The 16035-nt window shown below is 37.4% G+C and overlaps 1 protein-coding gene across 3 annotated transcripts in view; it reads right to left on the reverse strand.

Annotated features, from left to right (window-relative positions):
- The window catches only part of Ryk (receptor like tyrosine kinase), a 66363-nt gene extending 50647 nt beyond the window's left edge, over positions 1-15716 (reverse strand). For 2 of the 3 annotated variants that reach the window (XM_010625490.1, XM_010625489.1), the window contains exons 1-3: positions 15597-15716; positions 3287-3386; positions 1012-1146 (exon numbers count right to left, since the gene is read on the reverse strand). In XM_010625490.1, coding sequence (XP_010623792.1) covers positions 1012-1146; positions 3287-3344 — 193 coding nt within the window. In that variant the 5' untranslated portion in view covers positions 3345-3386; positions 15597-15716. The remainder of the gene's footprint in view (positions 1-1011; positions 1147-3286; positions 3387-15596) is intronic. The other variant, XM_010625488.2, reaches the window with a different exon arrangement.
- Positions 15717-16035: the final 319 nt, after the last annotated feature.

The raw sequence follows: 16035 nt of genomic DNA on the forward strand, positions 1-16035 counted from the left end.
TGTATCTTAGACATTAGTCATTATAATCCCCTTGCTAGCCTCAGATGTTTTCATAACACTCAGCACAAATTTCAACTAGGAAATCTGCTAATGGGTAGTTTAACAGAGCACAGTCTGCAAACTAGCCAAATGGCTTAGCTGTCTGACCTTGGCAAGTCAGTAAGATTAACTGAACCTTAGTTTCCTCTTCTGTAAATGGAGGTTCAAGAGAACCTATTGCCTGGGGTTATAATTAAGGAGTAAACAGAGTTAATGCAGGTTCAGCAAGTGCAACATGGCAAGCACTCAGTAAGTTTAGGGTTTTTTTCCCCTGTCTTAGATACTAACCAGTTCTACCTTCTAAACTATGTCACTTTACCTCTGTGCACCTTAGGGTGAAGCGAACTCTTGACTTTTTGGATCTATGATCTAAGATGCTGGAATTCTTTCACACACACTGTGATTTATTGAAAACCACAAATTAGTAATATTTACTAAGTATCCACATGCAATATTCTAAGTTTTAGGCTTGCTTCAATTAACCTTTAAAAAAATACTCTGAAACAGGTATGACAGCCATTTTACAGATGGAAAACCTGAGCGCAAGAGAAGTTAAGTAACTGACAATATTCTGAAAAGAGCAGGACTGTCCTTCCAACGTAAGTGCATCTAACTCAGGCCAGAGCCTCTGCATGAAAGTAACTTACAAGCAAAATATAGTTAATACTCAGTTACTTGGAGGCCTTGTCAGATTTATTTTATTTCTTTAACTCTTTGGTCATTTCAGCATTATTTCATGTTCCTAACATAAAACATCCCAGTGATTCTGCCAAAAGATCTGAGAAAGCAAGGTAGAGCTTGTGTGAGAGCCCTGCTATAAATGAGCTCAGAATTTCAGTGGCTGGAGCTCTTTCACTTCTCCTTTGAAATTAGAATCAAGATTTGGTCATAACTAAATCTATAAAATGATAAATCTATCACTATATCTTGTCACATCTGCATAAAACACATTTCGTTAAATAAATTCCTTACTTTTGTAGCACATTTTCCTTCGTTTAAAATTTAGGACTGTAAAATTTTTTGAAGAATTTACTGTCAAGTTGAGCTGCATTAGTATCATAACCTCAGAATCTATTTTGCCAGTACAGGAAAGCTCGACCCGAAACACTGTTTAAAAGGAATAAGAAAAAAATATATTAATTTTTCTGAAAATCAACATTAATGCCCCCAAAACAGCTCTTATTGACCACTTTAGATCGATGTTTGCTGCAATAAAAACAAAATTACATTCAAATAAATAAACTAGCTTTCAGAGGACACATCTTTATATCATTATGAGTTCTAGACATTAAGTACTACATTCATTACAAATACAAAAGTGCTGGAGAACCAACGAGACAAATATAGAGAATTACTTTCAAATTTTACTCATGATTTTAATATATCAATTTGTCCTGCTATTCCAATACATTGAAGCTACCGAATCCTAAGGTAAACTCTGCTGACCTTATCCATTACATCAGCACAGTAACAAAAATTATATGATTAAAAGAAAAGATGACAGTACCAAAATGCAATAATGTACTATCTTAATGAAAATATTACAGGTTAAATAAAATGGGAGTACAAACCTGTAAACAAATATAAACATGTATAAAAAGACAAGTACACAACTATAAACAAATCTTTTAAATTCTCAACTCTGAATTAAAGACATTACCTTTAGAAATAGAAATTGGTTTTAATAAAAAATGGAAACAAGTGGATAACAAACTTTGGTGTATAGTCTTAATCTTTCAGTTTAGGATTATTTTCCTATAAATTCAGAATATATCATTCTAACATATGTGTGAATATATCAGAGATTTAGACATTTCTGAACTTCTTTACCAACCTATTAAAAATTAACCAGCATTCCTAGGGCCAGAGATTTGGCTCAGTGGTTCTGGCACCTGCCTCGCAAGCACAAGGACCCAAGTTCGATCCCCAGTACCAAAAACAAACAAACAAAAAACAGTAACAACAACAACAAAAGCATTCCTGTGCTTCTTGAATGCTTAGATTAACATGTCCATCACTAATAACAGTGGATAAGAATATCAGGAAAAGCCCCACAACACTGCTGTGGCTTAGACTTTCAATTTTTAAAAAATTTCCATTTAAAATCTCCTGTCTTCAAGAACCTTCCTAAAAATTTACCTCGATGGTAGTTAAACTGATATAAGTAAGACATTTATTTTATTCATTCAGACAAGTACTGAGTTCCTATTCCATACCAACTGCTATTCTAGGCATCAAGGGAATTACCAGATAATGTAATCCAGTGGTGGTGAACCTATGGCACATGTGCCACAGCTGGCTATTTGTATCATTGAAAGCTCTAAAAGGTTCGCCATCACTGATGTCAGTTCAAAGACAGTTAAATGCAAGGTTCTTTGGCCAGGAAAAATTTAAGAAAAAGTTAATAATCTAGAGGAGAGAAAAAGGCAGGATAAGGGCAATGCATATTTTGTGTCATGTAGAATGAGTGGGATGGACAGTTCATAATCAGAAAAAAAGAAAAGACAGTTTCAAATATGGAAACTAGCACATGCAAATGCATGGATTTGAAAACTGTGTGATTTGGAACTGCTGCAACTGCTGAAATGCTGGGCCAAGTGCAGCAGACAGAGGTGCATAATAAAGGATCCAGCACATAGGCTGAAGAGTCTGGAATGTACTCAGTTGAGGAAGTAGAAAGCACTGAGGGGCTAGATGCCTGTGGTCAGACATGAGTATGCAATGACCATCTGGGCCACAGTGTGGTATGAGGAAATTAATCAAAAAGGAGTAACACCAGACACAAGGACTTGTGTGGAGGTCAGTGCCAGCAATGCAAAAAAATGACAACTGATACAGTTCTAAGGATAGAAAGAAGGAAATAGTCTAAAAAATATGCTATAAAAAAATCAGTATTTATAAAAATTATTTTTCACAGCTGGGCACAGCAGTGTACATCTATAATCCCAGCACTCTGGGAAGCTAAGGTGAGAGGATCACAAGTTCAAGCCCAGCCTGGCAACTTAGAAACTTAGCAAGACCCTGCCTCAAAATTTAAAAATGAAAAAAAGGATTCGAGACGTAGCTCAGTGAGGACCTAGGTTGCATTTCCCCTCCCCCCAAAAATTACTTCCCACAGTATTTATACATCTTGTATCTATGAAGTAACCCATGCTACACATCAGTAAACTGTCCTTTATAAAACAAGATGTGGGAGACACAGTTGAAAAGCATATGCAAACTCTGCTTTGAGACTTGAGAATCTTACCTGATAAAGTGCGTGGAACTTCCCCCTGAACAGAAATGTTGACCTGGGGCATGTCCATGGCCACAAAATTGTCCACTTGGAATCCCAGTTTATATTCAACCTGTACAACAGAGAGAAATAAACAAAATGGCTATGTGATAACAAAAAGGACACTAATAGTTTGATTAATTAGGTCATTAATTAATACATGAACCTTTCATACATACAAAGAATCCAGCTATCAATAGACTCCAGGGTATGGAGAACTAGCTCAGTGGAAGAGCATTTATCTAGCATGCTTGAGGCAGAAACCCCAGTTAGCCAAATATGAAGAACCAAGAAGTTGAGATACACAATTTACAGAACATAATTATTTATGAATGCTATTTCTAATTGATAAAAACCAAGCTGAGGGACGTCATGTGACCCATAGATGGATGTCTGCTCTGCAGACCCACACCTAATAAGCTAACACAACTACTAAGAAAGTTCATGTTTGGATCCCATTCAGACCTCTATTTTTCAAGTGATTCAGAATGTAGGAAGGACCTCTAAGACATCCGGACACACCAATACTATCAATACCTGGCCTACTTGGTGTTGCTTACTAGATCCACACAATATCAATAAACATGCCACTGAGAATTTATGGGAGAAATAGCTTGAACCACAAAGGAGTAAGGGAAATTCAGAATAGCTACCTACACCAAGATATTCAATGTTTCCTAAAATTCTTTGTCCTGCCACACAATCTTGATTAAATATACAGACATTCCTTTTTTAATGACCAAGTTATGGTCCTACAAGTAGGTTGTTAAATGAATTGGTCACTAAATGAGGAACTGTATATAGGATGAACATTACAATATTCAAAACAAAGAAACAGTCAAAGAAAACTCCAACTTGTTGACTGCTTTTCTTGCATAAATCTTACATGCAGTATTGCCAATATATAAAAACATAAAACTACAGCACTATGCTGTACAGTATAATCAGGAAAAATTATAGTACTGTATAAACAAGGTGTACTGTACAAAGAGACACTGAAGCTCTATTAACATGATGTACAAAACTATACAAAAATAAAAAGAAGATGGGACATGAGCACAAGCAATGGGTCATAAACCTCAGCTGTAAATCCAAATAGTCATTAAGCAGGCAGGAATTAAACAATTCCTTAAACAAGGAATATCTGTAGTACTTTCTCCCACTCAGTGGTCACAAGGTAGTTTCAGTGGAGAACTAGGACCAGCAGGGCCATAGGAAAGTGGGATGAGAAAAGAGCAGGAGAAAAGAGGTATAGGAAAGCACACTTTAAGAAACTTACAGAGAAACATCTGCGCTCCCATATTCATTGCAGGACTTTGACAAAGCCACAAAATGGAAATCTATCAACTGACCGATATGGAAAATGTACATACACACAATGGAATACTCAGGCATTTAAAAAAAATAATAAAATCAGGCTGGGGATTTAGCTCATTGATTCCGCTGCCTGCCTCACAAGTGCAAGGTCCCAAATTTAATCCCTGGTACCAAAAAATAAATAATTAATGTAAAAAAGAATAAAATCCTGTCATTTGCAACAACATGGATAGAATTGGAGATCAATAAATTAAGTAAAATAAGCCAGTCACAAAAAAATAAGTACTGTATGATCTTACTCAAATGTGGAATCTAAAAAGGTGATCTCATAGACATTGAGACTAGAATAATCATTACAAGGGGCTGGGGAGAGGAAGGAGGGAGGTCAGGGAGAGATTGCCCATTGGTACTAAACTGTAGTTAGGTAAGAGTTAGTTCTGATGTGCTACTGCACAGTAACAATAATGTACTATTTATGTCAAAAGGCCAAAAGGAAAAAATTTTAAAGTTTTTACCATACACAAATGTTTGAGAAGACAGGTATATTTTCCCTGATTTAAACATTACACAATTGTATGCATATAACTAAACACCACATGGTACCCCCCAAATAGGTCCAATTTTCTTGTTTTTATGCACCAATTAAAATTAATTTTTTAAAAAAATGAGGCAGGGTCTCATAGCTTTTCTTTAATGGAAGAGAGTAAGATATGTATATGTGCTACCAAAAAACCCAATAAAACGGTACATAATAAAATTAAAATAAAAAAGAAAAAGAATATCATCTCAAGACCATCAAGGAGGGATGGCCCAGGCCGGGGATTTAGCTCAGTGGTTCCACTGCCTGCCTCGCAAGCGCAAGGTCCCGAGTTTGATCCCCAGTACAAAAAAAAAAAAAAAAAAGGGATGGCCTGAACTCAGGCACAGAGTTCTTTTACCCATAGATATGAAGGAGAATTCAACACACTAAGCTTGATTCTCTTTTACATTTCTCCTTTCACACTCTATCTGACCCTGAGCTAAATATCACAGGAGTATGTAAATATTAAACTTTCTTTGCAATTAGGTACATAAACAGCTGCTGAAAGATGTATTTGAGAATACATTCACAACAAAGGAAGTAATATGCTTGCATTAGCACATCAGTAACTTAGGGGCCCCTTGACTGTGAAGTGTTTTCATCACCTCAATAGATGCTGCCACCAGGGGGTGCAACAGAGCTATAGTCAAACAAGTTTGGGCTGGAGTGAGTAGGCTTTCTAGCAATTAACACATCAAGAGAACACATGGACTCTACTTTTATGGCCACCCTATCTCTGAACAAGTCCATACATCAAGAGAAGATGCACAAAATAAATGTGCACAGTTATGAAGAACTGGATTTGGAACCATGAGACCCTTCTATAAATCAAAGACTTTTCTGTGTTTCAGTTTTTGTAAAATGAGAGGATAACACAGAAGGGTCAAATAGGACAATAAATGCAATATACCTCACCAGACTGGCACGGGTGCCCTCTGATAAACACAGGCCCCAGTGGCATCAGCACTCCTGCCATGCTGCACTTCCCCATCATCACCAGCCTATGGCCAACCCCAGGATTCTGACACAAACCCTCCTGTACTTTGGTAAGAACACTGTTGTAGACCTTCCATTTTGTCCCCCATTTGGGGACCTATTACTCTTAGACTTTGTACCCTCTTCCACAACCTGGCTCTCCTCAAAAGTGATCTCTATGCCTACCATTCAGTTTCTCTAACATCTGACCCGGGACCTACAATGAAGGGTGAACATTCTTTAAGGATCATAATGTCCTTTCCAAACATCCCTTCCTAATGTAAAATCCCCTAATGTAAAATCTCCTGCCATCCAAAACTCTATCTTGTGCCACAAAGGACTCAGCAGAGGCCTTGGCCTCTGGCTTACTTTGTCTCCTCCTATCTTTCTGCTACCTTCAATACTCTGCATTCACTACACACTAAAGCAATAACCAACAACTAAAACAAATACAAAAATACCATTCTACCAAAGATGCCATCACTACCCTTGACCACGCACTTCTGCTTCCTACAAAACCAGTACTGTCCATCAGCCACTGTGAGGCACATTTATGAGTGAGGGCTATGCTTGTAGCTGGGATGTGGTGACCAAGTAAATTACTTTCTTTCAGGGCTAGAGGAAAGAAAAGAAGGGAAAAGAAAAAAAAAAAAACAAGAGAAAAGGAAAAACATGGAAACAAAGGTGCTGTAAATAGTGAAGGGTTGAGAGGATGAAGGGAGGACAGGGGAATGGGGAAAAAGTAAGAACCAAGACCTCTCATGTAAAGGTACAAGGTCCTAATAATGAATGTAACTGTATTGTATACCTAAAACGTACCAACAAACTTAATGGAAAAAAACAAACAAACAAAACCTGCTTTCCTCCTCTCCAGCCCAGCCAGGACATTTGTTTTCATATTCCTAAAGCCTGTGCCCCACAGAGAACATTACTGACACAGTCATACAGATGCTTTCAACTGGTTCTCTCCTTTTCCATACCATCAGAAGGAAACACCATCATTGTGACTGCCCCTTACTCTACTCCTGGTATTCAGACCCTGGAGGAGGTCACATCTTGGAGGTGCTCTTATATAGTGACCTTCATTCAGACTTAGGGCAGGTCCTCGGTTCTGCTCACTAGTCTCTTTCTCATAGAGTCCTCTTCTCCATACTTTCCCCCTCCAAACCTCCTATGCCTTACTGCTTAAGCACCTACTGCCTACTTCAGACAATGTTCTTGTTCCTTTCAGCTTATACAGAGCACTGTTCTTTCTGTTCCTTTTTCTTTTAAGCACCAGTTAGATCTGTTAGCGCAACAATCTTTTGCACCCCAGTCCCAAGGTAAGATCCATTCTCTCCTTCAAATGATAAATCCTTTCCTTAGAAGACAAAGTTCTAACCATAACCACTGAAGAGATCTCATCATCAACTTCTCTTACTCTCCTTTACTTTTAATCTCTCCCACCTATCTAATACCTTCTAGACATTTTTAACTAATAATCCTACAGCCCTCAAATTTAACAGATGCAGAGCCAAATTTACTTCATTTCCTAAAACCTGCTCTAGAGTCTCTCTTATTATAGGTCTCAGTTACTGCAAACAGAGGAGCAACTGCTCACAGACCAGAACCCCTAAGAGAGCAGAGTGGGTACAACAAAGGAGTTAAGGGCTCTTGCTGTAGTTCTATCTATAGGCAGCAAACAAGACTGGCACCAAAGCATCTCAATGTAGCAACCTGAAAGGGAGGAGATGTGGTTATGAGTGGACTCCAGCAGATAACAGAGCAAAAGGGCTGAGCAGGAGGTTTGAGAATGTAACCTTGGCCACACCAGCAGCTAGAGGAATATAATATATGGGAACATGGAAGCCTGCACTTTACCCAAGGCACTCTTTCTGAGACACTGTCTCAGCAAGGGGCGTTCACAATGAAGTTCTCCCGTGGCAGTCCTTAGGATATTAATTTTTAAATTGTAGTTTCTGCGATAAGCAAAGAAACTGTCAATTACTGAAGTCCAATTTTTTCTAATTTAGAAAGTACTTATCTTTGAGGCAGCTCAACAATCACTCTCTGAAGAAACATGTATTCACAGGCTAAATTTATAATCTACTAGAATAAAGAAATTTGACCAGCAGCTGTTTAACAAAAAGAAAGAATGAGTCAAAACACTTCAGAAAAGAAACAGAGAAAATATAAATATTTGAATAAGCTAAAAAAATAAACACTTTTTTTGTAATCCTCCCTTACTTGGAAATAAATTACAACTGCAAACAGGCAGCTGATGAGTCAAGCTATTTCCTTCTGGAACACAGACAGTACATATTTAAAGTGAATACACTTCCTGGCAACCAGCGTTTCTCTGAAATTCTCACTAATGCCTTTCTTGTAGAAACCTCATTCTGCAGGGGACAGGCACAGCAGTCTAGCCTCCTGGGTAGCTATCAGAACTCTGACAAACTCCCTGCAGACTCTTTGACAATAACTGTTCCAGAAAGCAGAGAGTAAGTATGGGGTGAGCAGAGGTAGTGGAGGTATTCTGCTACATCTTAGCGTATTTTTGCCTTTTGGACATAGAACATAGCTACTGATACTTAAATGGTCTTGCATATTTCTTTCCTGGACATTGAAGAATACAGAAGAAATACAGAAGAGCTTAAAAATCTACCAAAAACATCTAGTTGTCTGCTTTAAAAAAAAAAAAAGTATGACCTTGTGAAAGAGAATTAATACCAAAATTCTACCCCCGGCTTAAAATGTAATTAACACAATGGTCTTTCCTGGCCACTCAATAAAGCATGCATAACATACATGTTAAGAATAAAATATACACAGCCCCAGCTTCTCAAAGAACCACAAACTATTTGGCAAGAAGTTCTGTAAACACTGGAAAGCAATACTATTAGCAAAAGCTTTGATGTGTGAAAACTAGTGTTAGAATATCTACAATATTGAACTGACATTCCATAGTCTGGAGATCTTTGGAAGCAAATATTTTATCTTCTGGCAAGATTTTAAAAGACAAGAACTGAGTTTCTGATAAAGTGTTAGAGGCTGGGAGCTGTGGCCTTTCTGAAAGTTCATCACTGCATCTCAAAGCCAAAAATAATCCAAAGAACTCATCTTTCATGGATGACTTTCCCATTTCAGGTCATTGCCACCTTGTGCTTCTGCTGCCCCTACAACTAGTGTAAACAAGTTTCTTCCCCAACCTGAGTCTTAGTTTCCTCTCACACAAACTGATCAATAAAACAAAGTATAACTATGTAAGAAAGTGATTTGACCATTTGAAGGGAAGAAATATGCAATTCCATATGAAGGAGTAGAGGGAGCCCTTACCAGGAAACACTGTGAAGTGCTCTGCAAACAGCACAAGAGTACACAGTATGGTATTTGAAATACACATGTACCCAAGCACACACAGATGTCTACTGATGTACAAACTATCTCTACAAGAGGAGACTAGAACCAGACAACAGTCGTTAACTCAGGCAAGGAGAACTGAGTGGCTAGAATGTTTAGAGACAGCATCAAGAAGACAGAAAAGACAGGTTTCAGCGTATACCCTTTGTGCCTTTTAAATTTGTACCATGGCCATAAAATGCCTACTCATAAAATTTTTAAAGCGAATACATTTCAACTAATCAACTGGCTAAAATCACTAGATACCATGACCTCCAACAATTATCAGCTGCAATGGTGACTGAAACCTGAAGCTAGATTAACACGTATTTTAGTTTTTTACTATAAAACAATGTAACATAAGATGGTTATTTCCCCTAAATTTTTACATCTGTTACAAATGAAGTTGTCAAAGTAGTTTAGCTATATATTCAATCTATGAACTCCATTCATTTTTCCAAGCTTACAATCTTACTCTTATCTCTGAGTAAAATGCCTGAAAAATCACTTGTGTGAACCCACTATTGCATGTACCTGGCCTATGTCTCACACTTCAGAAAGAGGGAAAGTCCCTTCTCCTAAAGCAACATATTGCAAGTCTGAATCACTCTAACTTTTAGAAACTCCTTTGTGGAGCTATGCCCTGTGGCTACCACCTGTCCATTTTCTCTGCAGTCAGTACCGGTATTACAGCATCTCAGGGAACACCTTTGAATAGCTCAGCATCTGGGAGGGAAAAGAAAAGAAAATCAACTCACAATCTTCAAGTATGACAAACGCAAGAGAGAGAAGAAGGACACTGTAGACACAGAAAAGGTCCCTGGAGCCTTCTGTGGCAGCTGAAGGAGAGGTGACACCAGTTTTATGAGATAACAGGAGCTAGTTGGGTAAAGGGCATTTCTAGCACAGCACACAATAGCAAAGTGACAGGACATGGGGCATTCAAAATATTGCAAGGCAGAAAAAATGGCACTCAACAAATGGCTGGAAAAGCAGCAATAAAAAGGGCAGGGACAAAATCATAATGGTTTCCTAAGAAATCAGAACTTTACTCTGGTGGCGACAGGAAGTATATGACAATCCCAGGTCTATCAGATCCAGACCCATGCTTTTTCAACCTCACTAAAATGGAGTATTATGGTTCAAATTTAATGTTTAGAATTTTTTTATTGGCTTAATAGGTGCAAGAGCTTTTCTGTCACTAGGACAAAATATATGATACCTGTGGACAGGCTTATTTTGGCTCTTGGTCTCAGTAAATTCAGTCTATGCCTGGCTGGCTCCAAGGAAAGACAGTATGGCAGAACACATGGTGGAGAAAAGCTGTTCACACAGTGGCCAGGAAATAGAAAGAGAAGGGAGGAGTCAGGGAGGAGAATATACCCTTCCAGTTAGCCCCAGTGACCTGATGGATGAATCTACTGATGAATAATGCCCCCATGATGCAAACACCTTCCAAACATAAGACTTTTGGGGGACATTATGGATCTAAACTATAACAACAGATTAATATTTACTCCCCTTAGAACTAATACTATTAAATAAAAGAGAAAAGAGGAGTTTTGGGGTCGGCGATTTAGCTCAGTAGTTTCACTGCCTGCCTTGCAAGCACAAGGTTCCAAGTTCGATGCCCGGTACCCCCCCAAAAAAGAGGAGTCTCTACAACAAATATTATTGTATCTTATCCAAGGAACCAGACCTATGGAGTACTAACTTGTAGTTTTTTTTTAATTGAGATGAGGACTTATGTTCCGTCTTGATGAAGGAAGTTAGAGACTGTTAGTATCCACCCAATATCCTGTCTTTAATAGCAGAATGTTAAATTTGTTGGACCCATCGCCATCAAGCTAAGATTGCAGTTTTTTAGCTCCCTTGCAGATGGTTGTAGTCATATAACTAAGTTTTGGTCATTAGTTGTAAGAAGCATTATGTACTATTTTCAGGGAGTCTCACTTTTAAGGAGGCCAGACCTTTTCTGGCCCTTTTGCTGTCTTCCTGCCTGGACAGATGTAACAGCTAAAGCTTTGCCAGCCACTATCAACCATAGGAACAACTGACAAACCCTTAGAATGATGGAAAGTTGGGCTGCAAGGAGACTTCTATTTCTAGACTTTTTAAAAATAAATTTTATTTTATTTTATTCCATCCCTATGTACAGAAGTTTTGTTTTGATTTTTTCCCTTCTATTTTCACTTTTTTTCCCTTCTTTCCTTTTTCCCTTGTTCCCCTTCCCATCTGAACACTTTCTTCTCATTTCCCAATATCCATTACACATTTCAGTTCTTATTTCAACTTTTAGTTTCTCACAACTGAGAACAACGCAGTATTTAAACACGGGAGTCCAATTTATTTCGCTTAGGAGTATAGTCTCAAGGTCCATCTATTTAGCTATGACTGTCTGAAGCTCATCCTTCTTTATGGCAGAGTAGTATTCCATGCATTAAAAATCCACCACATTGTCTTTATCCACTTGTCAGTTAATGAGCATTTGGGCTGTTTCCAAGATTTAGCTATTACCTACTGTGCTACTATAAACATAGGTGTACATATATCACTCTGGTAGGATGCTTTTAATTCTTTCAGGAAGATACCGAGAAGAGGTATAACTGGGTCAAATGGAACCTCTAGTTTTAGTTTGTTTGTTTTTATTTTAGAAATCTCCACACTGATTTCCACAATGGCTGCACCAGTCTGCACTCCCACCAATAGTAGAGAAGGGTTCCTTTTTCCCCACAGCCCCACCAGCATTTGTTATTGGTTGATTTCTTGATAGCAGCCATTCTTTCTGGAGATGGAATCTAAAGAGTTGTTTTATTTTGTAACTCTTGAATGACCAGTGATACTGAACATTTTTTCATATATTTATTTGCTGTTTCTAATTCTGTATCTGAGAAGTATCTTTTTATTTCAGATGCCCATTTTTACAGTGAGTCTTTAAATTGGGGGTGTCTCATTTTTTGAGTTTTTTATGTATTCTAGATAATAAGTCCTTTATCTGAATAGCTAGTAAAAAATTTTTCATATTCTGTGGGTTGTCTCTTCACTCTGTTGGTGGTTTCTCTTGCTTTGCAAAAACTCTTTAATAAGATGAGATCCCAGTTCTTGATTCTTTGTAGTATTTTCCATGTGGGTCTGGGTTTTATTCATGAAGTCTTTGCCTATTCCTATGTCTTCAAGTATTCTGCCTAATCTCTTTCAGCAGATTTAGTGTTTCTATCTTAATATCTAGATCTTTGATCCATTTCAATATTAGGTTAGTAAGTGGTGCAAGATGTGGGTCCAGTTTCAATCTTCGGCCTGTAAAAAGCCAGTTCTTTTGTTGTTGTTGTTGTTTTTATTTTTTGTAAAAGATAAGGTGTTAAGAATACCTGGAGTTGTTTCTGCATCCTCTAGTCTGTTCCACTGATCCTCAGGTCTGTTCTTTTGCCAGTACCATGTTGTTTTTATCATATTAGCAGAGACTTCTATTTCTAGACTTGTTTTACACATGGAAATAAAATCTAAGGCGTTAAAGGCAAAAACAAAAAATCATGTTCCCACAAATTACTTATCAGTTATAAAGAGAGTAACTTTACTGAGGAGATACTTGGTGACCTGGGTGCTCAGAATTAAGAAGACCAGCAACAGGACAGACATCAATCAGTGCACCTTGAAGAACAGCTCCTCTGTGCTGTTACTGCCAAAACAGTATTTCCAAATCTAATCAAGAGAAAACCTCAGACAACTCAAATAGAGGGCATTCAACAAACTGACCAGTTTGTATGTTTCAAAAATGTAATGGTCAAAAGACACAAAGGCTATAGAACAGAACACTTTCAGATGAACAGGAAACTAAAGAGAAATAAAGTAGTGAAAAATTAGCTCTAAAGAACATTATTAGGATAACTGATGAAATGTGAATACTACAGATTAGGAAAAAATGTGAAATTTCCTAATTTTGAATACTGTACCCTGGTGGTAATAAAGAATGCTCCTATTTTTAGAAAATACACCCTGACGTATTTAGGAATAAAGTGACGGCTCACTCTTGCAACAGTTCAAGGGGAAAGTGTGTGAAAGACAGAGGGAAGGAGGGAGAGAAGGAGGGAAGAGAGAAAGGGTGAGAAGGAACAGGCAGAGACAGCACACATTCACATAAACAAGGCAAACCTGAAACAACTGGTAAACCTGGGTAAAAGTTTATAGGAGTTCTTTGTACTATCCTTGTAACTTTTCATTATGCATGAAAGTATATCAAAATTAAAAGCTATTCAAAAGATAGGTTCATAAAGTATTATGTAACGATACTAAAAATGTGTTAATCCAGTTTCCTTTCAGAGTTCAGGTGCCTGCATATTAAAATTGACTTATATTGGTTTAACATATCTCAAGTGAATCTTGAATTATCTCTTCATACGTCTTGGTCCTTCACATATTCAAGTTACCATTTACTAAATGCTCTTAATTGTTTCTCAGAATTTTCTCTTGCCCTCTTTTTGTGCAGTTTTTGCCCTACACAGACCTACTGATGAACATCCCTCATAACTAGATACCCTGAGCAACAGTGCTGGACAGGTAGGATCCTTCAGACTGTATGACACACAGGCTGGACCCAAGATTCTAGTAAACTCATCTGTAATCACATCATTCCTGCAATTATGTTTCAGTGGGTACGTATAATATTTCTGTAATGGAAGTGAGCATAATTAACAATAATATAAATATGTTTATATAACTACATTTCCTAATCTGACTGAATACTTAAAGTTATGGTCTCAAGGTCCACCTATTTAGCTATGGATGTCTGAAGCTCTTCCTTCTTATGGCAGAGTAGTACTTCATTGTATTAAAAGTCCACCATGTTTTCTGTATCCACTCATCAGTTTATGAGAATTTGGTTATTTCCAAGGTTTAGCTATTATCTACTGTGCTACTATAAACATGGGCTTGCATATATCACTCTGATATGACGCTTTTAATTCTTTCAAGAAGATACCAAGAAGAAGTATAGCTGGGTCAAATGGAGCTTCTAGTTTTAGTTTTTTGAGTTTTTAAAGTATTCAGTGTTAGGAAGTGAATAGAAAAAAAATATGCACCCTTACTCACTTTGTAAGGGAAACTGACTCACTGGTCCCATCTTGGGAGAGGAAAGAGAAATGATTTGGCAAAATCTATTAAAATTTTAAACACAAATATTCTTTGATAGAATCATTTCACTTCTTAATGGTAATTTACTATGTAAGAAAAATATTTTAAATTAACAAAACTTCCTGAACAAAGATGTTCTAAATATATTTATATATATACCATTTTTTTGTTTTTATGTTCAATAGCAAAAGTACAAAAAACTTTTTAATAAAAACTCTTCGAAAAAGTAGAAACATCAACAAAAGATGAATCACCAGTTATTTTCATCATCTCTTTAACATTAAATCTTACCCAGCAAAGGAAGTGAAGGAAACCATGTACTGTACAGCAGTGAAGAAAAACATTGTTTTAAATAGTAAAATGCTACTGAGAATCTATATATCCATCACAAGAAAGTGAACAAATAATGATATAAAGCTAAGTGTGGTGGCCCACACCTGTAATTCTAGCATTGAGAAGACTGAGGCAGAAAGATTGCCATGAGTTCAAGGAAAGCCTGGGCTACATAGTGGGAACTTTTCTTTATAAAAAAAAAAAAAAAAAAAAAAAAGATATATCACGTATCAATTCAACACCATATTATAAAACCATCAGAGGTTTCACCAGAACAGCATGGTCACTATGAGGTCCAATTATCTTTTCTAGATCCAGATCCCCCTAGAAAAGTCTGAAAGGATGCAAGTATTCTGTCATGTGTTGATCACCTAAATGATGGTCACCTTCACTGGAAAGAATCTGAGAAATTTTAGAGGAATTAGCTATATTTTTAAAAATATAAATCTGAAAAGACCAAGTTATGGCACACCACCCAATGACTCTTTAATAGATGACAGCTCACTCCTTACAGACCACCCTTGCCTCTGGCAACTGGGTGACTCCTTCTTGACATCTTCTGACCACTCTTACCTTGGACTTTGCATACCAAGTGAAGTGCAGGAAATTTGTCTCACTTGGTACTAACAGGTTAAAGGACAGAGCGTAGTGACTAATAAGGTCGTTTCTCACATAATAAAGTTCTGCATCAAGACCTACAAAAAAAAAGGGGGGGAAAAACAATTAAACATCTACCATATCTTCAAAATCAGACTCATCAGGATTTTAAAACTAGTAATAGTGAAGATAATACAGTACTGATGTACAAATGTGTATCACCAACTGCTCACGCATGTGCAGTCTGATGAAGCAGGAGGGCACTGAGTCTTATTATGACTGACAAAGATGAAGAAATTGGGACTCAAATCAGTGGTTCTCTAACCCCAGAACTCTAGCAGCCACCCTGTCTTCTCAGTGTCAGTATGACATGCTTCTTTCTGGGCACAGTGCTTTTCAGAGTAGCACCTACAAA

Source organism: Fukomys damarensis, unplaced genomic scaffold (genome assembly GCF_012274545.1).
Source record: "Fukomys damarensis isolate Sample0158 unplaced genomic scaffold, DMR_v1.0_HiC HiC_scaffold_37, whole genome shotgun sequence".
NCBI lineage: Eukaryota > Metazoa > Chordata > Mammalia > Rodentia > Bathyergidae > Fukomys > Fukomys damarensis.